Source organism: Lacerta agilis, chromosome Z (genome assembly GCF_009819535.1).
Source record: "Lacerta agilis isolate rLacAgi1 chromosome Z, rLacAgi1.pri, whole genome shotgun sequence".
In the NCBI taxonomy this organism is placed as follows: Eukaryota; Metazoa; Chordata; class Lepidosauria; order Squamata; family Lacertidae; genus Lacerta; species Lacerta agilis.
In genome coordinates, this window is record NC_046331.1 from 18,686,789 (window position 1) to 18,713,465 (window position 26,677).

General features: G+C 44.0%; 1 protein-coding gene across 1 annotated transcript in view; it reads left to right on the plus strand.

The window, feature by feature from the left end:
• The window catches only part of AR (androgen receptor), a 223,131-nt gene that overhangs the window by 177,197 nt on the left and 19,257 nt on the right, over positions 1 to 26,677 (plus strand). The window contains exon 4 of the mRNA XM_033137128.1: positions 4,524 to 4,811. Coding sequence (XP_032993019.1) covers positions 4,524 to 4,811 — 288 coding nt within the window. The remainder of the gene's footprint in view (positions 1 to 4,523; positions 4,812 to 26,677) is intronic.

Consider the following 26,677-nt stretch of genomic DNA (forward strand, 5'->3'; position numbering starts at 1 on the left):
ATAAGCCACTTTGAGGCCTGTCAGGGGGGAAGGTGAGGTATAAATAAATAAATAAATAAATAAGGGGAAGTTCCCTCCCTCCCTCCCTCCCTCCCTCCCTCCCTCTCTCTCTCTCTCTCTCTCTCAAGTCCGCTCACCTTCCCTGGTGGGTGGTGTTTTGGCCAGGCACTCGAGACCTCTCAGTGACCTGGCTGGAAGGCAGAGGGATGCCGCCTGCATCACAGTGACTCCCAGCCACGTCACGCCCCCGGCTGTCCAATCAGCGCAGCTGTAGGCATGACCATGGGCTGTTTAAACTGTGACGTGGCCAGGGGGAGTCCTCCTTTCGCACAGCACAGAGTTCAACTATGGAATTCACCTCCACAGGAGGCTGTGATGGTCAATAACTTGGATGGCTTTAAAAGAGGATTTGACAGATTCATGGAGGAGGAGAGGGCTATCAATGGCTACTAGCCAGGATGGTTATGATGTGTATTGATTCAAGGGTTATCATATCTGTATTACTAGTGTCTGTATTCACATTAGGGGAAAGTAACTGCCTTCCCCTACTATTGGTTCATTCAAGTTGCTGCATTTGGCTCCTCAGTTTTATTGGTTCCCACCAAAAGGCAGCTTTGTGATTGCTTGAGATTGTTCCCTCCAAAATGTATCCTTTCTAGCTAGTCTACTGTCCCTATAAATGTAGCTTTCCTCTCCTCAGTTCCCCAGTCTTGTTTACTTGAATAAAGAGTGTTACATGAAGAAGCTGTCTCCTGTCTGCTATGTCAGAGAGCTGAAGTCACTTGCTGAATCACTATCCCCACGCTACAACACTCTCCACAGTTGGAGGCAACAGTGCTTCTGAATATCAGGTGCTGGAAACTGCAGGAGGGGAGAGTCTTGATCTTATAGTGTAATCCTGCTTTCAGGTTCTCCGCAATAGGCAACTGTGAGGCCACTGTGAGAACAGGATGCTGGGCTAGATGGGCCTGATCCAGCAGGCAAGAAGAGCAATGTTGAGATGCCAGCAGGGATTGAAAATTGGACAAGCCGCTCAGCTATGGCCGTTTCTGCTAAATTGGAAGCACAGATCAGCTGTTCTAGTCTGACAGAGGAGCTCAAGGGGAAATGGTCTCTAAGCTAAGCAAAGCAACCAGCTGCTGATCTTGGAAAACTTGGTTATGTGGCTGTATCCTGAACTTTGGTAGGAGCTGGGAATGAGTAGATCTCACTATCACTCTCCCTCCCTCCATCTCTTTCTCTTTGGTTCTGTCCCACAGAAATTACTGCCAGGATATATCACCCTGCACTCTGCTCTTGTTTTTTTCCAAGCTTACTCACTCTCCTTTTTTATTGCCCTGTTCCCATTTTTACAGAGCCTCCCTTAATTGCTGTTACTGTAGATCATCCAAAGCGTATTATTTAAAAGATCAGCTTTTGCACTGATTTACAGGGCTGCTCTTTGATTTGACATTTTTACATCGGGAGGCTTATTTTTCTAATTATGGCCAAAGGAAGTTTCAGATAAGTATCGTTTAATGTTGGGAGCCAGAACCCCAAGGACAGCACATTTCATTTTATTTTTCCTCTTGCTGAAATCGAGCAATCAGGGTTCTTCTCCACCCATCTCTACTTTACCTAATTGCCCCCCCCCCCCAAGCTGGCACACTTCTGGGGGTTGATGCAGAAGGATAAAATGGTCGTTGTTTTCTGTCTAGAATAACAAAATCTGGCTCCGCAGACCTTTTTTCTTTTACAGCTACAAGCATTGCCAAATATTAATGCAGACACTGAGGAGTGAATATAAATAAATAAATGCAATAAACAGCCTATTTCAGACAATTAGAGAGTCGTAATCGCAGGCTTCCTTGTGTGTGTGTGTGTGTGTGTTTTTTTTTTTTGTTCCTGTTCCTGTGTAATATGCTACAAGGTCTGTGTGTGAAGGTTGCTGTCTGCTAGGAACAGGGTCTGCTTAAATGCCCCCTTGAAGCAACTTGGCATCTCTCTGGGATTTCTTTTCTCTGATTCCTGTTCCATGCTGTTTTGTAGGTTTCCAACAGAGAGAGGTCCAGCCACACATACCTAGGTGGAAAGCCAGTGTGGTGTAGTTTCACACTAGGACCTGGGGGAGACCAATGTTCAAATCCCCCCCAATTTGCTATCATGAAGCTCACTAGGTGTGGCCTTGGGCCAGTCACAGCCTCTCAGCCTAACTTGCATAACAAGGATCAAATAAGCAGTGGGAGAACTGTGTTTGCCACCCTGAGCTCCCTGGAAGAAAAAAGTGGCAGTGCTTTCTTTCTGGGGTATGCAGTGTCAGCACCTTTCCCCCCAAATGTTAAAAGTGTGGCACTTACTATAACAACTTCATAGTGAGTTCTGAAAGGTGGGATAGAAATGCAATAGATGAATCAATTCATTTTTTTAAGTTTCTATTAACGCTTGAAAAAAACAAAGAAGAAGCAATATACAACAGTTAACATCAAATATGAAGTGTTTTGTAACATGAACACTAAAAAAAAGATAATAAAGACCTGCCATTCTCTGTCTATCATCTTTATAGACAAATGCAAAACCGTTGCTTCGTAGTAACGTCTAACTCTTCTCTTAACATAGAATTGTAGAGTTGGAAGGGACCAACATGGGGGTTGAACCCAACATAGGGCTTGAACCCATAACCCTGAGATTAAGAGTCTTATGCTCTACCAACTGAGCTATATACAGACATTTTTTTCAGTCTACAAACCCAGATATCTCAAGCTCATCTTCCTTTTTGTACAAAAAACTCCATAAGGGACTTTGAATCATTAATAAATGTTTGCATCTTTTAAGTTATTCCAGAGTATGGCTATAACCCTATGTGCAGCCACCAATAGTAATCCAGTTAGTAATTTATCCCCCAAATCCTGATTCTCATTAAACACAGAATCAGTAACTCAATCTCTGGAGGCTTGGTGACATGCTGATTTGCAACGTTACTTATCACATTAAACATTTCTTCCCCAAAATTTACCACAATTGGGCATGTCCACTACAAGTACCTATAGTTCCTCCTGTCCCCACACCCTCACCAGGAGTCCAGGACATAGGTGAAGTATGTTTATGCATATAGGAAAGTTTAACTGGAGTTATGCACCATTTCTGCATTATCTTCGGCATTATTTCCTTGATGCTGACTGAGATGGTTTTATAGGGATCCTTGTTGTTTTAAATGGCTTTTAATATTGTTTTTAGTGCTTTTACCCACACTGGTACCTTAGGGTGAAAGGTGGGCAATAAATAATTTGATAATAATAACAATAGTCTGTTGTGTCCCCCCAGCAGGGTATTCCAGTGGCTTAGTGTGATGGGGCACAGGGGTAGTTGCCCCAGGCACAAAATTGTTAGGTATGCAAATTTTCAACACCCGGTGCTGCCTCATTACAGCTTCATGCTTCCATCGCTGGACTCCGTTGAAAACGGATTCTCCATGCGAACCAGGAAGTTATCTCTCCAGACAATGGAACTATTCTTCTTTTCTTATCTCTGCAGCTGTGATCTCCAGGTGGTGTGGATGCCATTAGGCAGTTGAATGCACATGCATACTCCATCCGTTTCCCTCCCTTCTCCCCTTCCACACAGCCCCGGTCACTGGTAACCCACGCTGCACCACTGAGGTATTTGTAGGAATAATGCCTCTAATTAGAGATGTTCCAATTGGCTAAAGACAATAGGTAATACCTGTAGCTGTCATGGCTGGGGGGGGGGGGAAACAGTCATGTGGTGGCTGAGAAGCCCAAAGTCCTAGCAGAAGCTAAGAGGTTGGCTTATCTCATGGTGTATCCACACAACAATTTCAGTAATCGTAAGAAAATCGCCACCTTGTCCAATGCAGGAATCACAGCTAAAGAATCCCTGACAGGTGGCCATTCAGCACATTTCAGCAGGTTCTCATCAGCTACCTGCTGTTAAGTGGGAGCCACCATCAACAACTTCTTATGAGCTTCTCCATCAGCTGCTGCGTGCTGATTGCTGACCTGAATGGAGGGTCTCAGTTGGCCCACAGAGTCAAGTTTTCTGACTAAACTTATTTACACTGCGCGTAGTTGAACTATGGAACTTGTTCCCTCTGGAGGCTATGATAGCTAACTAAGGTGGCTTTAATGGAGGAGAGGGCTATTTATGGCTACTGGCCAAGATGTGTATGCTCTGCCCTCATGGTCAGAGACAGCAATGCTTCTGAACACCATTTGTTGGAAGCTACAGGGTGGTAACATACTCTTGCACCTTGGAACCTGGTTGTGGGTTTCTGATTGGGGCATCTGATTGACCACTGAAGAGTGGGTGCTGGACTAGATGGGCCCCTTTTGGCCTGATCCAGCAGCAAGACTCTTCTGACATTACTATGTAACCTCCAGATCCAGGAGCAGTTTATCTAGATTCCTAGGTTCTTCGGGGTATTTGGCTATTGTAACAACAGGATTCTGGACTAGATTGGTCACTGGCCTGATCCAACCAGGCTCTTCTTCTGTTCTCAGTTCTTTTGTTCTTGTTACTTGCTGCAGCCCGCAAGTTAAAGAAGCTGGGAAACCTGAAGCTGCAAGAAGAAGGGGAAGCAGCAGGCCCCTCCAGCCCTACAGAGGAGCAAGCTCCAAAGATGGCCATGACACGCATTGAGAGCCTGGAGTGCCAGCCCATCTTCCTCAATGTCCTGGAAGCTATCGAACCAGGGGTGGTGTGTGCTGGCCATGACAACAACCAACCTGATTCCTTTGCTGCCCTTTTGACCAGCTTGAATGAGTTGGGCGAGAGGCAGCTGGTGCATGTCGTGAAATGGGCCAAGGCTTTGCCAGGTAAGGAACAGCTCTTGCATTCTCCCTCCCCCTCTCTCGCATGCATCTATTCCTTATCTGAAGATCAAACATCACAGAAAACAGTGCAAAAGCCTAATCTCCCTTCGTGTTATGTTGCAAATATGTTTTCTGCTGCAGTTGCCCTTGCTTATTTGGGTTGGGTCTCTCTAAGCATGATAAGGTTACTGTCAGTGTATTTATACTGCTTCAGCTATGTGCCTCGTTCTGCTGACTTGCATCACTTTCAGCCAGAGAAATTTGGGTTTTTCCGGCTTCTTCGATGCAAGGTCCCTCTTGCTGGGGTCTCTTATTTATGGCTTACAAATGGGACAGGTTTCGTTCTGAACAGTGTGAATACTGTAGTGTTGATTAATCAGTATAAATAAATAAAAAATAGAGAAAATGCTCATAGATACTCAGGGAAGCTTGCCTGAGCTTTTTAGATAAAGAGTGGGAGAACAGCATTTAATAAGAATTCAGAAAACAAACAATCTAGAAAAACATCCACTTCCCAGAATCTGTTCCTTGGTCAAAAGAAGTGAGGGGCACCTACTTTTAGGAGCACCTCTCTTCAAATTTGGTGTAGAATGTTTATTTATTTATAAAATTTGTTTGCTGATTGATTGAAAACAACAACAACCCTCAAAGCATCCTGCTTACACTGCTAGTTTGCTGCTCCTGTCAAAAGCTGCACAGTGTGTGCTTTATCTTCTCCCAGTTTTTTCCAGCATTCTCAAATGTGTCCACATGATATGCTGGGAAATGTCAGAAAGCTGCATTCACAAAGTCAAAGTGCCCTCGCCTGGCTTCATTAGTTAAAAAGCCCCACACTCCCAATGCACGTTCCTGAAACTGGGACACAACCATCAAACCATCACAAGATCCAGCATGAGTAAGCAGAATCCTGGCAGGAACACTTCCCTGAAAAAATTAATGTGTGTGTGTTATTAAGGTGGGACATCAAAGCAGTTTACAAAGAGAGTGAAACAATAAAATTATCAGTAAAAATATATATATTATAAAACATGAAAGATAAAATCAAGAAGAAACTAAAAACGAATGAAAATGTACATTAACAATCTACACATCTGTTAAGGATTGTCCAAACAAATACTGTATGTTTTTAGCAGGCACCAAAATGTGTATAGTGAAGGTGCCTGCCTGATGTCAATAGGCAGAGTTCCAGAGTGTAGGGGGACTGACCAGATGTTGGGAAAGGGTTTTGTTTTACTTGTAATAGTTACCTGCAAACTTTTTTGCTACTCTTTACTGCATGATGAGAAGTGATCCAGAAAAACCTGCCAATGAGGTTGTTCCCACTGATAACGGGCAGAAATGAGCCCCATAGGTTGGGGATTGAGGACGAATTGTGTCCCTGGCTTGTCTGAGAGGAGAAAACGTTTTTGCCTTTCTGTCTATACATCCTGGTTACGGTAGCTTGCTTGAGCCACTTGGTGCTTGACTTGCAGGCGCTTTTCACCAGCACTTCTGCTCTCTGCCTTGGACACACTTTGTGAGTTGCTTTCTGGGCTCCTTGTTGGGGGACTTGCACAAAGAACTCAGGTGTCCAGAGATGTCACACCTTTCTGCCATCCTTTGCTCAAGTTCAGTAGGATGTGTGTGGTTGTGTTCTCATAGTATGTCTGTAAGAATGTGGACCGCACTTGAAGGGAGAAGGTTCACTGACGTGCTCATGTGTCTGTTTCCTATACTGGGCAGGGATAGATTGCTGGGAGACATGGGTTGACTACAATGGCGGTTAACATTACTTGAAAGCAAGGCTGAGTTTGTTTTCAAGTGTGCATTCAACGGGGAGCTGGAGCAAGTGTACTGGTTAGAGTGTTTGACTAGATCCTGGGAGAGACCAGAGTTGAAAACCCCACTCGGCCCCACTCAAGTAATGGTCCAGTCGGCTTCTATATGTGCCCTGGGGGGAAGGCACCCTCTTGTCCTTTGTCTTAGGCAGCAAGATGTCTTGAGCGAGTCCTAACAAAGGACTACAGCCAATTATGGCTCCCTGGTGAGACAGTGTGCATGACAAACATGTTTGAATTCACGCATTATATGGTCAGGTGTTTTGCCTCAAGCAGCAAAAAGTTGCCTGTGTTTGGCTTCCTTTGCAATGAGAGATTACTGTGCAGATGGTCTTTTTTAATTTCTAGTTTGTTTTGCAAATCTCTAAATAGAGAGTTGAGTGTGCTCCACCCAGGCAACGGATCTGTACCCTCACATCAGATCGCCAGGGAGAGATGCCCAGAACCCCAGGACACAGCTGTCCAGTAGCCAACCCTCTCCCTCTCCCTCTCCCTCCTTCTCTCTCTGTCTTCTTGTCTTTCCCCAGACTTTCTTTCGTCCTTTCACAAATGTGTAAGAAGCCCTAGTGGATCAAAGACCCACCTAGTCCTGTAGCCCACCAGGTGCCTGTGGCAAACCCGAAAGCAGGATTCAGTCATAAGAGCCATCTCTCCTCCTGCAGTGTCCAGCAACTGGAATTCAGAAGCATTACTCCTTCTGGCAGCAGAGGTAGAGCAATGCCATTGTGGCTAGTAGCCATAAATAACCTTTTCCTCCATCAGTTGGTCTAATCTCTTTGTAAAGCCATCCAGGTTGGTGGCCATCACTTCCTCCTGCGAGAGAGACTTCCACAGTTTAACTACACACTGTGTGAAGGACTTCCTTTTGTCTGTCCTGAGCCTTCCAACATTCAGCAGCTTCACTGGGTGTTCACGAGTTTCAGTGTTAGAAAAGAGGGAGAAAAGCTTTTCTCTGTCTACTTCCTCTAGGTCATGCATAATTTTATAAACTCCTATTATATACTCAACTTTTCTTTTTAAAACAATTATGTTTATTAAATTATAAGAAACGAAAAGAACAAAATATTGCAGCTGTCAAAACATTATTATACACTTTAAAGAAGCAAATTGACTCTACGAAAGGTTGGCAGCTGATAAATTGCTAAGGAAACAAAAGTAGGTAATTATTATTTTAAAAATAAATAAATGAAACACCACCGCCATAGTGTATACCATGCTCAAATCATATCTACCAGGCAAGTAAGTTTGTTACTCATTTCTCTCATAATCGATTATTTCAAAATAAATTTAAAAATTTATACATAAGAATTCAAGCATCGTTTGCTATATATCATGTGAAAAGGAAAGGAAAGCCTACGTCATCCGAACCTTATTTCATATCAGTATTTCTACTAGTAAATATTATAAAATCAGACCACACCACAGTAAAGTTATCTTTCTTAGTCTGAGCTCAGATTGTTTGTTAATTTAATTTTTATAGTAACACTGTATCCCATACCACTTGATGGCAATTTGACACAGGCAATATATTTCCAGTGACTAACTCTAACATCCCTTGCAGCTTGTAACAGATGTCCAACTTCTTTCTAAGCTAAAAGCCCCCAAATATTGTAGCCTTTCCTCATAGGACAGTCATTCCACCCCCTGTTCATTTTGGTTGCCTTTTTCTGAACCTTTCCTAGCTCTACAATGTCCTTTTTGAGGTGTGGTGACAGAACTGTACACAGTATTCCAAATTTTCCTCCCTTTATATCAACTTCATAGAATCATAAAATTGTAGAGTTGGAATGGACCCAAAGTGTCATCTAGTCCAACCCCATTGTCCCTTTAGTTGGTAGGACTGCCAGGGGGGTGATGTTACCTTATCAAACCTCTGATGTCTAACACTAAAGAGATTTCCCAGAAGCAATTTCGCTGATGAAGGAATGGCTGGACAGTGGCCTAATAGCATTTTCAGGTGTGTAGTTAAAGCACCTTAAAAAGTACTGTGTGACCTCCAACAGTCCCTCAAGCAAACTGGAAAGATCTCTCAAGTCTATCCAAGGAACAATGATATTGTTACATGCTATCCCAATCTCCGAGAAGTGAGAAGCTCCAGGGATTCCTGTGCTTCCCCAGGGTTCAGTTTCCTTGGAATGAAGCTCTGTGGAGACTATAGTGTGTTTGGGATATATGGTTTTATTTACACATATGTAAATAAGACTCACAGCTTTAATACCCCAGCAGGCTTGCTTCCCCATTAGTCACAACTTTGGATCTATCACAGAGCAAGCAGATCTCTGTGTCTCTGGTTTCCAACTCAGCTCACATATCCCCCTTCCTTTCTTCTTCTTCTTCTTCTTCCTCCTCCTCCTCCTCTCTCTCTCTCTTTCTGTCTCTCTGTTTTTCTCCTACTTAACAGTTAGATGAAAGGGATAGAGGAAAGGCCCACCCATAGAGCAATTACTTCGGTTATGTTCATCACAGTGTTTTAACTAGCCAGCCAAAGCCATTACCTTGTCAAGCAGACTGGTTGAGCAACGCAGGGCATCATCTAGACTGGGATGGTCCAACACGCAGTCCAAGGGCCACGTGCAGCCCTTGAGGCCTTTTTTGGGAAGGAGGCATGAGGGATCTGGCAGAATCCTAGAGTTCCCCTGCTTACTTCCCAAAGCCTAGTGTTTTCCCAGTTTGGTGAAGAAGGTGGGAGGGTTCTGGGGCCCTACTAGAGCCTTGTGTCTCCTTCTCAAAGCCCAGAGTCTCACTTGGCAGCTTTGATAAGGTGGCGAGAGAGCTGGGTGTGTGTCAAAGTTTGCCTCACTCTCCCTATCCACCATGCAACAAGGCAGTGTGCAGCCCGTGGATTCCATGTCAAAGTACTCTTGCAACCCACTTGGTATGAAAAGTTGGGCCACCCTGATCCAGTCTGTTCCCCCACCCCAGCTTGCAACAATTTAGATTTCCAGTGACAGTCAATGGGCCTTTGGACAGGTACAGCAGGAAAATAGAGGGAAAGGAAGGAAAAGCTGAATCCTGATCACACCTGAAGAATAAGAAAGCTTGCGTTACCACAACTGCCCTGCTGGACCGCTTCTCATTTGTAGCACATCAGGGAGGTGGAATGTCAGCTTCCCAGAGCTTAACGGAGAGTGACAATTGGGAACGCCTCTGTCTCTTCTCTGTCGAATAAAGAAACCGGGGAGGACTTGGGTCCTGAACCACAACCCAGTGCAGTGTAATTCATAATTACTGGGCACAATTAAGCTAATGAAGGGTTTTCTACACATTCTGGTTAGTTTGGCTAGATGGCCACTTCCACCATATTCATGAGTTTTCTGGCAGTGCAAGAACTTTGGAGAATAGCTTTTGTGCTGTAGCAGGAAGAAGCATAACACTCCAAGCACAGATAGTCATGGAGATGAAGTTAACTACTGTTGGGGATTGGTAGGTGGTGGTGGGTGGTTGGGGGAGAAATTCATTCTGTCCACATTTTGATGTGAGCCTAATTTATGCTTCTCTAAAGTGAAACACACCTGCCCTTCAAAATTTGCACTTACCCACACATTATGATATAATCCTCAAAAATGGGGAAAGCACACACACAAAATGCATGGACAAATGTAATATGCAAATGTGTTATATGGGGAGGAATTTCTTGTAAAAATGTGTATACAGTATGATTGCATCATACATACATTAAATTGTGTGATTTCAGCCATATGTGGTTGAAGGCTGACTGGTTGAAATTGCACAGATTAAACACACAGGAGGCAGAGAGCTTAAAAGCTGTTTTTGTGTAGCATTTTCACAGAGTGGAAAGAGCTTTTAAACTCTCTGCCTTGCTCACCAGGCTCTGGGATGTTCTTGTGGAAACTTGGACAGCCCCACAAGATCTTGTGAGAATCACCCAGAGTCCAGTAAACATGTCAGAGAGCTTAAAAGCTCTATTTCTTGCTTGGAGGGAAGGCCTCCTTGGCACACAACCAACTCCAGAAAGGTAAGGATGGTCACTTGGGGACAGTTCCAAGAGAATGGTTCAAGTATACAAGTTTTTGTGTACTTCAGATCGTAGCCACTGTGCAATACTGTATTAGACAAAATTGTATAAAAACAAATCTGTTATACAAAAAAATGAATACAAAATGTGTGCATATTGCCATGCAAACTTTTTGCATGCTAACAGATGAATGCGAGAAACTAAACTCAAGACTAGAAAACTGAGGAAAGGAGAGAAGTCAGAATTTATGTGTCTTAGTCTGCTACTCTGACCACTACGCCAGAAGGGTAGCATGGTCAATTGGGTGCTCTTGATGAGGTTGTACTCTATCAAAAGCTGCTGAGAGATCAAGAAAGAATCACAAGGCCACCCTCCTCTTGTCTTTCTCTCGATAAAGGACATCCAATAATCAGTGTTTCATCCAAGTGATTTTGCAACAGCCGCATTGCAATCCTCTGCATCGCTTTCCCAAGAAAGGGGACCTTGGTGACCAGACAATAGTTGTCAGAAACAAATGGATCCACCGAGATAGGCTTCTTTAGGTGTGGTCAAGTCACTGCTTCCTTCCATAAAGCTGGGACCACTCCTTCCCACAAGGATTCACTGCCACATGCTGGTTCCACCCAGTCATATCCCCTCAGCAGACTTCAATCATCTAAGAGGGAAAGGCACTGAGAGAAAACATGGGTAGTCACTTCGTTACAAGCAACTTGCCCAATGCCATCAAGACGCATCAGCTGAAACTGATCAACTTTGCCGTCAAAGTGCCTTGGAAACAAGTCACAATGGGATTTTGAAGGGTCTAAAATTCCATTGCCTGGAACATAGGGGCCACGACCCCTTTCGCCCCCCCCCATAAAATATTTGAGGGGGCCTGCCCCCCCCAGGTTGATGGATATTGCCATTCAAATGGTGTGTGAGCACTGAGTCATGTGATAAGTTATGTGGGGTATGGCTTACCTCCCCCCAAATGTTTTATGCAAGTTGGCACCCCTGACCTGAAGCTGAAGCCAATCGATCCTGGACATAAGAACACATGAAGAACGTGATGGATCAGGCCAGCAACCCACATAGTCCAGCATCCTGTTCTTACTGTAGCCAACCAGATGACTGTGAGAAACCCACAAGCTGGACCCAAGCACAACAGCTCTCTCCCCTCCTGTGGCTTCCAGCAATTAGTGTTCAGAAGCAACAATGCTTCCAGCCATGGGGGCAGAGTACATCCATCATGGCTAGTCCCACTTATCCCACTATGAATTAATCCAATCCTCTTTTAGAGCCATCCAAGTTGGTGGCCATTATTGTCTCCTGCGGTAGCAAGTTCCACAGTATGTCTAAGCAGTACATGAAGAAGTTATTCCTTTTGTCTGCCTGAATTGTCCAACGTTCTAACTTCCTGTGTTATGGGAAAGGGAGAAAAACTTTTCTGTAGCCAGTTTCTCCACGCCATGCATAATTTTATAAACACCTATCATATGAAAGAATCACATTTGAGGATGCAATGGATGCAAATGAGTGGGCCTCCTCTTGAGTTTGCTTGGTATTCTTGCATGTGTACATGTAGAATTAGACATAATTCTGCAGTGAAAAAGTCACTTGGGCTTTGAATTACATTGTTTGGTTACTAAAAGGCTCCATTTAGCTGCAAACCAACATGTTCTCATTATTAGAGCAAGCACTTAGGTTCCATGGTTGCTCAGGAAATACATTCGTTTCAAAATGGGAAAACTGATTCAAATCTATGATTTAAATTTGCATTTTCTTTGTCATTTAAATCATGGTTTAAACAGATGATTTAAATCACCTTTATTTAAATCAATCCATTCTGGTTTGCACTAATGGAGAAAATCAATTAGAAGAATCTTCAGTATAGGCCAAGTTCAGCATCACCATGGCTTCATGTTAGAATAATCAAATTAGCATTCCACATTCCCTTCTTCTCTTCTACTTCTTTACACACAGAAAGCAGTTTCCTGTGATATGTGAACTATCATTTGTTCAAATTATGACACTTTTATATCCTGGTCAGCTAACTGAATGTAGTTAGAACAAACCCCAGTTTTCCAAGCTCTGACATCACAGGAAACTGTGGTTAGCTCAAAAGATGTTTTCAATCTTTTCACGGGGGGGAGGGGGGTATTGTGCCTGCAAGGATTCCCATGTTCTCTCGTTTACAGAGACTGGTTCAAAGAGACCCTTAACAGTAGACCTAGGAGGCACATAGATCACCTGGTCACAGCCATCCTGACTATGGCAATGGCAAGATTCTAGTTGTATATAAAGCATTACAATTATTTCCAAGATTTGACCATATAAATAAGTAGTTTTATATCAGCTTGTGTCCTCTTTTTTAGTGATGCGGTTTCTCTTTTTTGTTAGTGAGGACATAGCCACCTCAGGGCAAGTCCAAAGCTCACTCCCGTAATGCTAACCCATGGTTTAGCGCTACATCAGAGCCAGTGATGTAGCACAGCAGTCATGAAATAATCCTTTCCAAGCAATGAGGCTGAATATAATCCATAGGGTGCCTACATGTTTATTTAAAAATGGGCTGAACAACAAGAAAATTTCGTTCACAGTGGAAGTACTGTTGGCTGTTTAAAAAAAACAAAAACCTGTCCCTGGGGGCTTCCCCTGACGTGCTTCTATGTGTATATATATATATATATATATATATATATATATATATATATGCATTTTGTCTGCAGTTGTTCACTGCCAGATTGATCCATTTGCCACAAGCCTATGGATGTTTGGCAACATTTCCCCAGAACCAGGTCAAGTACCTGCTTCTAGGGACAAAGTCAAGCACTGTCCAGTGGCCCTGGGACATCAGTGTCCGCACATGATCTAGGATGTATTTCCTGTCACATGAAATGAGCAAACATCATCCAGTTCAATGGCACCCTCCAAAGTAAGGCTGTGAGGTTGCAGAGGCTGTTTTAATTAAGCCTTGTGCTAAAGTTTTAATTTGATTTCAATAGATCACACTGCATTTTTCAATATTCAGATTCAATGCAGGAAAAAGCCCCCAAGTCACTGTAGCAGGTCGTGTTACCAGCAACTGTTGCAGTCACCTGCCTAGAACCCCATCTCATAGAATTAAAAAATTGAACCGAATCACAGAATTGTAGAGTTGGAAAAGACACAAAAAATCATCTAGTCCAACCCCCTGCAATGCAGGAATCTCACTGCTACAACCTGTGCACACCAACTCACCCTCTCTAGAAGCACTGACGACTTCTTGGGTGCCAGTAAGTTTGCCACTAGAGCCTTTGGGCTCAGACCCCCGCACACACACACACATTTGCAACACCCACCACTGCTTTCCACATATACCATCTTGTTTTTTGAGTTACAGGTTTTGCTCCATCGTACCCTTAACAACTTGATCACCATATTCCTGAGAAACCACCGTCTGTTGTTCTTATCCGATCACGATTGGCCAGGATATCTACCTGCACTCCATGTCCAGACAGCAAGGGCACTTGGAAACAAACTCTTGGTGGCTGCCTCCCAGCTGTAGGACTCTCTCTTACAAAGGGACTTGCCAAGATATAAGAACCTAAAATGAGTCCATCCAGCCAAGAACCCTCTTTACTACGGTGACCAGCAAGAGGCAGGGATGTGAAGGTCAACAATCTGCTCTTGTTCCCCAGGAACTGGTTTCCAGAGGGATGACACCCCTAAACTTGGCTGTACTTAGCTACCACGAGGAACAGCACCTCCTCGTCTCCTTGGTTCTGGTTAATCCCTTTCCAAAGCCATCACCACCACTTGCACTGCAAATTTCTGTGCATCCACTATTCATTGTGTGAAGCCTTCCATTTTCTTTGTCCTGAATCAGGAGGCCAATCAGTTCCACTGGGGGGGTATCCCTCAGTTCTGATGAGAAGAAATTTCTCTGTCCACTTTCTTCAGAAAAATATAAGCTTTTTGTAAACCTCAACCATATCCCTGCCCCCCCCCCATTTCTTCCTCTCTTGGGTGCTAAACCATGCCTTGTGTTCAATTTAGAGCTTGATGTGTTACTCTTTCTCTCTTAAAAAAAAAGCAACTGCAGGATCGGGACCATGGGGCAGGGTAGTTAATCCTTGCTCCATGCTCTCATACTGACCCAAATCTAGCCCCCTACCTGAAGCTGCTGTTCAGCAGAGGAGGAACAACCACTGGTGACAAATAATAGCATTGGGGAGGGGTTGCAATCTTCAGCAGCTCCCCCTACACATCCTCATTCTTCCCAGATCATCTACCCTGCTAAGAGCAGCCCTGGGTCTCCCTCCTTGCACCACCAAGTGGAGGGAGCAGCAGAGAGGGAGATCCTTTCCTGTGTGTGGCTGGTGGCCTGTTATCTAAGGATACCCAACTGCACTGTGTCTGAGGCCCTATCCTGGAAGCTCAAGTGGGTGATCTGGCTGGTTTTTGAGGAAGGGGAAGGGCCATAGCTCAGTGAGTAGAGCATTTGCCTTGCAAGCAGAAGGTCCCAGGTTCAATCCCTGATGACATCTCCAGATAGGATTGGGAGAGGCTCCTGGCCTGAAATTCTGGAGAGCCATTGCTGCCTCTCATTCTGTATGAAGCAGCTTCCTATGCTGATGAGACCTGGGAGATTATTTTAACAGAACACCCTGCATTTTAACTTTTCAAAGCCCATGATTGAGTTTCCATGTGATTAAAAAGCCTCCAGGTGACTGCAGCAAGTGGCATTTCCATCAACTGCTACAGTCACCTTTTTGGAGCCCTATCTCATAGAATTGCAGAGTTAGAAGGGATCTGAAGGGTCATCTAATCCAGTTCCCTGCAATGCAGGAATGCCATCTGTTCCTACCCACTCAACCTCTCTCTCTCCAAAAGCACTTGCAGCAGGCAAGCAAACCAGCAAGTTGGCAATTTGCTGTCACAGTCTTTGGACTCAGAGCCACCACAACTTGAAACCCTCACTGCTGTTTCCCGTGTGCATTATCTTGTTTGCGGAGTTACAGATTTTTTCCAAACTCACCCTTAGCAACTTGACCACCCCACAAGGGCATGTCATTTTAGAGGATGAAACTTTCTGTAAATTTCTTTTAAAAATGTGTTTTGGGGTGAGAAGAATTCAAATCTGCTATTTTTGTGATTGGACAATATTTTGCTTGGTCAATCTACATTTGATCAAAAAGCAGCACATGAACTGCTCTCAGGAAATCAAAGAATTTTAATTTTACCTTCTGAAAATGTCAGGTAATGTTATAAAGAAAACTTACCTTCTCGGCATAAAACATATCCTACTAGGCATACAACATTACTGTACCTTGTAATCATAAAACAACATTAGAAAGTAATGACATAAGTTAATAAGAAATTTAAACAACAAGTTTCATCAGGTTTTGCTTTCATTTGTTATTTGACATCATCTGCCAACTTGTTTCTTGACCTCTAATGTAGCCCTCGTGTTTCTCCTGTATATACACCCCGCCTGCTTCCACTGTGAGTTGTTCCACACACCTTTGTATAGACTGGGCATGACAGAGCCACCATGGAAGTTGCATGGATTCGTCAATGAACTTCTTTACTTCAACTGTAAAGACCCCATCAGACTTCCCTGTCAGACCAGTCTTTCAGCTCCAACTGGGACAAAGCACTGGGGTTGATGGAAGCTATCTTCATCAGATGTACAGAAAGATCTTCCAGAGTGTCATCATCTCCACCCCTCAAGTCAACAATCTTTTGAACACCAGCTCTCCTCACTGTCATCTGAGCACAAGTGTCAGATTATCATATTCCTGACTGCATACCATGCTGAGCATTGGATGGGTGGCAAAACTATAACCTATAATCCACTTTAACCTTTTTTTGCAGCCTTACTGCAGCTGAAACAAGATGTGGCATGGAAGTTCCACCCAAGAGCGTTTTACTTTGATGTTGAACCTGCAGGGGTAGTACACACAAATGATGTATTCCTCTATCAGTCTTAAGTTGTGGAGGGTTTTGCCTCCCAAGGCCATGTTTTGAAACCCACATGCAACAAAGCCTCCTCACTATTGTTAACTACCTGGACCAATTTCAAGAAGGGCAAGATCCATTTGAAGTTTTCCTGTCCTTAGGGCTTGACACCTCTGGCTTCTCTCCCTACCTCTAATTCTAGACTTAACTGCCTTGCTATGGATGAATGTTTGCTGCTGGTTGACAGGGTTGGGAACCCATTTTTCTTGCAATTGAGACTGGGCTTTGCAGCATGGGGTTTTCTGTTTCCTCATAGTTACACTGCTATTCTGCTTATACAGTTGTATAATTTGATCCTAAATGTATTTCCATGATGATTTTTGGATCTCTGGGTGGAGAAGGCACTGGGCCAGCTCCATATCAGGCATGTGGGTCTTATGACCACTCCATAGCTCACAGGGTTGGCATGCTTGATGTACACCATCGTCACAGGATAAGGACTTAAGAAGAGCCCTACTGAATCAGGCCAAGGGCCTATCCAGTCCAGCATCCTGTTCTCACATTGGCCACCCAAATGCCAGCTCAGTCTACCCAGCCAGTGGATCTTCATTGCCCCTGTAACCAATGAGCTGTATCCAATAAAGTCATGGCTTTTATGACTCCAACTTGACCCATTTGTAGTTCTTTCTCCTGGAAAACTACCCTGGGCTGCAAGGACTCTTAAACCAAAATTCTCAAAGGCTTCACTATTTTCCCCACACATAGGAGATTATTCAGGCTCTAGCTGGCTCTGGTTCCAATTTTCCTAACATTACAATATCCATTAGCGATGGGACTGCCAGAAGTGTACATAATGCTGTAGACATGTACAGTTAAACAGGAATAACCAGATGCGCAAATATAGGGTGGGGCACTTGGCTTGTGAGGAGTACATGCAGAAAGGTTCTCAGGGCCTTAGTAGGTCACAAGCATAACATGGGTCAACTGTGTGATGCAGCAGCCAAAAAGGTTAATGTGATTTTGGGCTTCATGAACAGAATTCTAGATCCAGATCAAGCAGAGTCATAGTACTGCTTTGTGTTGCCTGGGTCAGATTCCACCTAGAGTCCTGCGTCCAGTTCTGGGCACACCTGTTGATGGAGGAAAGTAGAAGCTGTGCAGAAGAGAGCGACCAAGATGATTAAGTGTCTGAAAACCATGTTTTATGAGGGATGGTTGAGGAAGTTGGGTATATTTAGCTTGGAAAAGAAGAGTGTGGAGGGAGATAGGATAATCATCATCAGATGTCTGAAGGGCTTTCTCATGGAAGATGGAACAAGCTTGTTTCATCCTGCTCTGGAGAGTAGAACCCGAACAAATGGATTCAAGTTACAAGAATGGAGATTCTGACTAAACATCAGGAAGAACTTTCTGAGAGTAAGAGCCATTAGCGAGTGGAAAGAAATCCCTCAGAAGATGGTGGACTCTCATTTGGATGTTGTTAAGCAGAGGTTGGATGACCCTCTGTCAGGGATTCTTTAGCTACTAATTTTGCATGGAAGGGCTTGGATAGGATGACCCGGAGGGTCCCTTACAACTCTACAGTTCTCTGATTCTGCAAAATACAATAACACCATCTGTTGGTGTGATGAAATTATATAAATACTGTGTATGTGATTTATAAATAGCAGATTTATATAATGCCATTGATTTATATTTACTCTGTTTCCTAAAGCATCCCTAGTATGCCCTTTTCACTGTTGCTGCACACTGAGTTGACATTTTCACCAAACTATCAAACATGACCCCCAAATATATCTTTCCCTAGTTAGTCACTCACTGCTAGTTCTGATTCTATCATAGAACTTGTGAGATTAGGAAATGTTTGCTCCTGTGCTCATCACTTTACATTGAAACCCGTTTGACCCTTTGCAACCACCCACTTGAGCAGTGGCAGACCTTGGGGTCTCAAATATCAGCAGCACCCTGTACAACACCGGAATTCAGCACCCCCTGAGGGTCTACATCTTGGGTAGGCAAACTAAGGCCCAGGGGCCAGATCTGGCCCAATCGCCTTCTAAATCTGGCCTGCGGACAGTCCAGGAATCAGCGTGTTTTTACATGAGTAGAATGTGTCCTTTTATTTAAAATGCATCTCTGGGTTATTTGTGGAGCCTGCCTGGTGTTTTTACATGAGTAGAATGTGTGCTTTTATTTAAAATGCATCTCTGGGTTATTTGTGGGGCATAGGAATTCGTTCATATTTTTTTCAAAATGTAGTCCAGCCCCCCACAAGGTCTGAGGGACCAGTCCCCTGCTGGAAAAGTTTGCTGACTCCTGGTCTACACTCAGTGCAACCAAACCAGTCACACTCCCCTAAATCCACCCCTGACATGAGAGACTTTTAGACCTCTTTGCACTCTGCATGGATGAATAATGGTGAATACAATATACTTGACCATCACACTGAATAACTCTGATTGTCACTCAGCCTTCCCCAATTTCTATCAACTCCAGACAATATGACCAATGGCCAGGCATACTGAAAGTTTAGCCCAAAGGCTAAACTGGAAGGCACTGGGTTTGGAAAGACTGCTGTAGATTATTTGTGAAAATGTTAAAGTATGCCAGTTCCAATTAGAATGAACAGGGTACCCCACTTCTTATATCCCTCTTTTATGAAAGCTGCCCCATTTAGTTCCACTTTCTGCTTCCTGTCCTTTATCCCTTCAACCAACTATAAGTGCAACCATCTAATGTTGCTCAGAAGCCTCTGGTGAGGAGATGTGTCAGATGTCTTTTGAAGGCATGTTTTAAAATAAAAATAGTATGTTAATGTATTTGTTGGTCCGGAGGGGAGACAAACCACAAGTCGATTCAGACACAACACCAAGCCAGGCCATTCCTTTAGCCTGGGTAGCTTGTAAACAGCAATATCAGAGGATGAGTGAAATGGGCACAGTTTTTGCTCTCAAGTACTTACACATTTCTTCATTTGTGCAGCGAGTTCATTCATTCATGCTGTGCATCACATCCAAGCTGGGCCATTTTCCTCTACTGTACACATGCCAGTGCAAGTATATAAATATGTACTGCTGCAGCGGGAAGGTAAATGGTGTTTCTGTGCGCTCTGGTACTCGTCACGGTCCTCCGTGCACCAGTAGCAGTTTAGTCCTGCTGGCCATATCACCCGGAAAAGTGTCTGTGGACAAACGCTGGCTCCCTCAGCCTGAAAGCGAGATGAGTGCCGCAACCCCATAGTCTCCTTTGACTGGACTTAACTGTCCAGGGGTACTTTACCTTTACCTTTTACTGTACACAGACGTAATTTGGCTTGTTTTTGAAGCACTGCAACTGACTTCCCCAACCTGGTGCCCTCCAGATGCTTTGGACATCTTTCCTGGCTGGGGGCACTTGTAGCCCAAAGCATCCTGGGGGGCACCAACTTGGTGGCAGGGCTGCACTTTTTTGGTTTGGGTGATAGTTAAAGCCGATGAGCAGAAATGGGCAATGAAGTATCCATCCGGGGCCAGCATGTTCATGAGGCTTAGTGATGCAGGCGCCTTGGGCAGCAGGTTGAGGACATCTGGGAGGGGTGGCAGATACAGGCCACTTGCTGCCTCCTGCACTTGCTGCCCACTACCCCCTCCTCCTCTCCATGCTCCCTTTTTCTCCCCTGTCACCTTCAGTGCACCAGGGCTTCCCTGGCCACATCCAGTTGCCTCAGGTGGCAGGTGAGGTGGTGGTGGTGGCAGTGATTCATCACACTTGCTGTAAAAATAAAAAGGGAAATGTGTTTAGCACATGAATTTGTCCAATCCCCTTTTAAAGTCATCAGCATTGGTGGCCATCCAAAATAACTGGCCACCATTTTCTGGCTGAGGCATTTATTCCCTCGCAGGCCAACATGGCTTCTTTTACTTTTCAAAAACAGGAAGAAAGCCTGCTAACAGCCCATTATTTTATCTTATAATTTTTAAAAATAAGATCAGGGCAAAATTAAAAGCTGGTACCGCTTTACTTAAGGTTTTTAAGCCACAGCTGTGTTGCGTTCAGGGAACAGGCAACTCCATCCTGTTTGTTCAAGGTTTTAGCAGTATCAGAGCCTGTTACTTGTTTTCATTGTGAACTGCTGCTTTTTATGTACAGTGGACGCTCGGGTTGTGAACGTGATCCATGCGGGAGGCACATTCGCAACCCACAGCGCCACTTCTGCGCACGCGCGGGTCACGATTCAGCACTTCTGCACATGCGCAAAACGCAATTTAGCATTTCTGCGCATGCATGAGCACCGAAGCCCGGAAGTAACCTATTCCAGTACTTCCGGGTTCGGTGCGAACGCAACCTGAAAAACCGTAACCCACAGCATTCACAACCTGAGTTATGACTGTACTTCCATTTAACAACTTCTTGTTGAATGTAAAGCTCAGTGTAACTATCATAGATACACCAGGATATGGTGATGCCATCAGTTGTTAAGATTGTTTCAGGATCTTTTGGTAATCAATCACTTCCAGCTCGTTTTTTTAGTAGTGTTTTGGAGCTTTCTTGTGGAATTCTGGGGGTATAAATTTCTTTAAAGTAATAGATACACTCATGTTATAAGAAAAAAACTGCTCCATTTCCCTTATGGGGTACCCAAGAGCCCATATAGAGTCCTTTTGTATGTTCTCTATTGGTAAGAGAAAATAACAGAGGCAAACCAGAGAATATTGAAAAGCAAAGCAGGTGGTAAGCCTGATCTTTATTAAACTGTTGCAACAGGGTCCTCACTCAGCACATGCAGGAGGGAGGAGGGAGGAGGCACACAGAACAATGGTGTGCAGGGACTAATATTGACTTTTTAAATTGCCACCCTGCAGCCCAAGACCACCCCCAATACATCATACGTACATCACAGAAGGGGCAGTCTACAACAGAATCCTGTCTGGCAGGAAACTTGTTGATGGGTTTTGTTGTTGTTGTTTTGTTGTTTAGTCATTTAGTCGTGTCCGACTCTTCATGGCCCCATGGACCAGAGCACGCCAGGCACTCCTGTCTTCCACTGCCTCACGCAGTTTGGTCAAACTGCAAGAACACTGTCCAACCATCTCGTCCTCTGTCGTCCTCTTCTCCTTGTGCCCTCCATCTTTCCCAACATCAGGGTCTTTTTACCTGGCTGTTAATGGGTTTACCTGGAGAGTCTGGTCATTCTTTTGTGATTATAAATACTTAATTCCTGAATCCAGGTCACAGGCTCACCCTATTCATATCTTAAATGTGCCCTTAAGGCAGGATTTGTGAGCAAAGAGACAATGGGGAGGTTTGTCCCATTTCCTCCCTCCTTGCAGAGAAACATTTGAGTTCAATTTGGGAGAGACAAAATGGTTTCAGGACTTTTTCCCCTGTACTGTTTCAGACATGCGATTTATATATTTATGTATGTGTTTGCTTGGTACTGTTGCAAACAAAATCTGCCCTTATTCCCTTATGGGGTACACAAGAGCCCTTATAGAGTCCTTTGTAGGTTCTCCATCAGTAGGAGAAAATAACAGAGGCCAACCAGAGAATATTGAGAAGCAAAGCAGCTAGTAAGCCTGATCTTTATTAAAGCTATTGCAACAGGGTGCTCCCTTCACACACAGGAGAGCGGAGGAGGACCCAGAACAAAGGTGTTCCTGCCCTTATGTAGACATTTAAATTGCCCGCCCGAGTCCAAGACCAGCCCCAGAAACATCATACATACATCACAGAAGAGGCGGTCTACAACAGAAATCTGAGTGCGTTGTTTATCTCCTGTCTGCCAGGTTATCTGATAATGCCTTATCTGATGCTTTTCCTGGTAGTCTGGCCATTCCTTTGAGATGGTAATCACTTAATTGCTGAAACAATGGGAAGGTTCCCTCACCCCCTCCCTCCTTGCAGAGAAACATTTGGTCAGTTTGGAAGTCAAAATGGTTTCAGGACTGCCTTCCTGTGCTGCTTCAGACATGTGGTTTATATATTTATGTACGTGTTTGCTTGGTACATTTATGAACATTTATTATATATATATAAGACCATTAAAAAATTTATTACAGTACATTTATTTTATATCTTAGACCTTATAATTCTCATAACACTCATAAAGTCCCTTCAGTTATAATCACATATTTATTTGAAGGGACTATTTCACAACCTTCCTAATCTGTTATAAAGACTGGCCCACACAAATACATTTAACCTACCGGTAGGAGTGTTTGTGTCTTGAGCTCTGGGGATCAGGAGCAGACTTTAAGTATTTATCTCCCTTCCCTCTTGTAAAAGGCAACAGGCAATAGAAAGAACTTTATGCTGCTGAGAGCCATTCAACAGTGGGACAGACTCCTTTGCAAGGTGGTGGACTCTCCTTCCTTGGAGGTTTTTAAGCAGAGGTCATATAGCCATCCGTCAGGGATTCTTGAACTGTGATTCCTGCATTGCAGGAAGTTAGACTAGATGACTCTTGGGGGTACCTTCCAACACTACAATTCTGTGATTCTATAAACACATAATCTTGAAGCCAAAGTACACGTTCAGACATAAGAACAACCTATATATATATATATATATATATATATATATATATATATATATCCCACTCTTCAACCTAAGGTCGCAGGGCAGGTTACAGCATTAAAACACAGTATTGAGAAAAAAACTGTTTAAAATAACTTACAGTCACATGAATACCACAGAGCCTATGGCTTGCTGATTGGAAGGTTGGCGGTTCAAATCCCCACAATGGGGTGAGCTCCTGTTGTTCATTCCCAGCTCCTGCCCACCTAGCAGTCCAAAAGAACGTCAAGTGCAAGTACATAAATAGGTACTGCTCCGGCAGGAAGGTAAACAGTGTTTCCGTGCGCTGCTCTGGTTCGTCAGAAGCGGCTTAGTCATGCTGGCCACATGACCCAGAAGCTGTTGGCAGACAAACGCCGGCTCCCTCGACCTATAGAGCGAGATGAGCGCCGCAACCCCAGAGTCATCCGTGACTGGACCTAATGGTCAGGGGTCCCTTTACCTTTAGAAATATACATCCCAGATGTCAAAAGCAGGATAAAGAGGTGTGTTTTCAGCATTTGCTAGAAGCTGTATAGCAAAGGCACCAGACACACCTCTGTGGGGAGATATTTCCAAAGCTATGGGCCACCACAGAGAAGGCCCTCTGCCTCCCCCCACCAAGCCTCTGTGTGTGCAGGGACTCCCAAGAAAGCTCCCTCTACCAAACTCATAAGGTATATTGTGGCACTAAGACCTTAGCTCACTAGTCACAGTATGGCTAAGGAACAATATCCTGATTTGCCAGGGGCAAGGAAACAAACTTCAGTAATTATCTGTGTCCACAATATTTATTCTTGTTTTAAAAAACACCATCAAAGATGTTTACAAAGAGAATACAAAATAAGATTATCAGTAAAAAGCAGCTCTTTAAAGCATTCAGAAGATAAAATCATCAATAAACTAAAAACAGATTAAAACATACACGGACATTCTAAATGAATGGACAGGCTTGCCTAAACAAAAATGTTTTTAACAGGCACCTAAAAGAGTGCAGTGAAGAAACCTGCCAGATATCAACAGTCAGGAAGTTCCAAAGTGTTGGTGCTACCACATTATATGATCACATTCTTACACATGCAAGGCAGGTATTATGTGGCACCAGTAAAAGTGCCAATTCCACCAATCGAAGCAGTTGAGTGGGCACACATAGAGTAAGGTGATCTCATAGGTAAAATGGTCCCAAGGAAACTGGAAAGGGCTTTACATGCTAATAGTAACGCCTTGAACGTGGCCTGGCAGTAGATCAGCAGCCAGTGAAGATCTCTGAGCACAGGTGTTATATGCTGACAAGTCCTATCCACAATCAAGTTGCAACATTCTGCACTAACTGCAGCTTTTGGATGAAATACAAGGGAAACCCAACAGAGAGAATTTGCATGACTACTCAGTGGTACCTCGGTTTATGAACTTAATCGGTTCTGGAAGTCCATTCTTAAACCAAATCCGTTCTTAAACCAAGGTGCGCTATCCGTAATGAGGCCTCCCTCCGCTGGTGCCCTTCCGTTTGTAGACTGAGGTAAAGTTAGCAAACTGGGACACTACTTCCGGTTTTGTGGCGTTTGTAAACTGAATCGTTCGTAAACAGGACTGTTCTTAAACCGAGGTACCACTGTAGATCCAATCAGTTGCAGTGAGGCTTACTCCGAAGTAATTGGGTGTAGTGCTATAAGGCTGAAATCTACAAGGCTTTAAGAACATGTTGAAAATATTAATTGCTGAGATGATGCTAGCCAAATCCTTTCCATACAAGTAACTGCTGATGTGCATTATTTAATAGCTGCTGAACAAAGATACTAACAGAGGTTTTGTTATTTGGGGACAGGTGAAACATTTAATTATGCCTTGAAATACAGGTGAAAAAAAACATATTATTATTTCTTAAGGTGTTTATATTGTAGTGGGGAGTTCCCTGGGCTCGAGTTGGATCATCAAACAAAAGGCTCTGGCCAAAAGAATGAAGCAAAACAGCGGCCAGGAGGTCAGATCTTTAGTGTTGCAACAAGACTTCAAACTACAACATAAAGGAAGCAGAAAGAAGTCCCCAAAAAGGGTGCTTCTCATTTTAAAAGTTATCCATAGTTACCCACAACACCCTTGGGAAAACGTCATGCACTTGTCATAAATATGTCATAAATCAGGCATGGCATCTGAGCTGAAACTTGAGTATCAGACCTGCCCTGTCAATCAAACTTACTCTGCATTCCTCTTTCTAGGTACAACAAAGGAAGTATTTACATCTTCCTGTTTTCTCCCAGTTCAGTCAAGTACACCCCTTGGTCTTGACTGAGACCGCAATCCACTGGAGCAGGATAGTCATTGTCTTTGAGATGATTTCCAGTCTGGCACTCCAGAGGCATGATGGCAGGGTTTATAACCCAGGTAGTGTGGTCGTTGGGTGTGTGGTCCTACTCTTCAGGGATTACGGCTGATCTTACCTATAGATCAAGCCCCTCTTCTGGTAGACCTCCCTTCCCTGTGTAAGACAACATTGAATTGATGAAAATCTACCACAGTATTGATTTTATATGAATTTTTAAAAATACATCCCCCCCCACCCCGGATTCCAGTAACTGTATCTATTAAAAGCATTTCCCAACAGTAGGGTGAAATACTACTTAAAGGTAAAGGGACCCCTAACCATTAGGTCCAGTTGCAGATGACTCTGGGGTTGCGGCGCTCATCTCGCGTTACTGGCCGTGGGAGCTGGCGTACAGCTTCCGGGTCATGCGGCCAGCATGACTAAGCCGCTTCTGGCGAACCAGAGCAGCGCACGGAAACACCATTTAACTTCCCACCGTAGCGGTACCTATTTATCTACTTGCACTTCAAGCTTTTGAACTGCTAGGTTGGCAGGAGCAGGGACCAAGCAACGGGAGCTCACCCCGTCGTGGGGATTCGAACCGCCGACCTTCTGATCGGCAAGCCCTAGGCTCTATGGTTTAACCCACAGCGCCACCCGCTTGTAATACTACAGTGGTGCCCCGCTAGACGAAAATAATTCGTCCCGCGAAAATTTTCGTCTAGCGGGGTTTTCGTCTTGCGGAGCGGCAATGGGAGCCGCGCTCCGCAAAAACGAAAAAAAAAAGACAAAATTTTTTCGTCTTGCGAGGCAGCCCCATAGACTTTTTCGTCTAGCGGGGCAGCCTCCCGCTAGATGAATGCTTTCGTCTAGCGAGTTTTTCGTCTAGCGAAGCATTCGTCTAGCGGGGTACCACTGTACTTAGATGTGCCCATTAGCCTGTGATTATTCATTGTATGTTTACTGGGAAATAAGTTGTGCTGGGGGTTGGTGTTAGCTTGCTGGGGATTGTATCTGTAGCATCTTCAACCTCAGGGCTGAAAAGGTTGGGGGCAGAAGCTGTATCATGTTGAATGGTATCATAGAATTGTAGAGTTGGAAGGGGCCCCCAAGGATCATCTAGTGCAACCCCCTGCATTACAGGAATTACAGCAAAAGAATATAAGACAGATGACTTCACAATCTCTGCTTAGAAACCTCCATTGAAGGGAGAGTCCACCACTTTGCAAAGGAGTCTGTTCCACTGTTGAGCAGCTCTTAGTGTCAGAAAGTTCTTCCTGATGTTTAGTCAGAATCTCCTTTCTCATAACTTGAATCC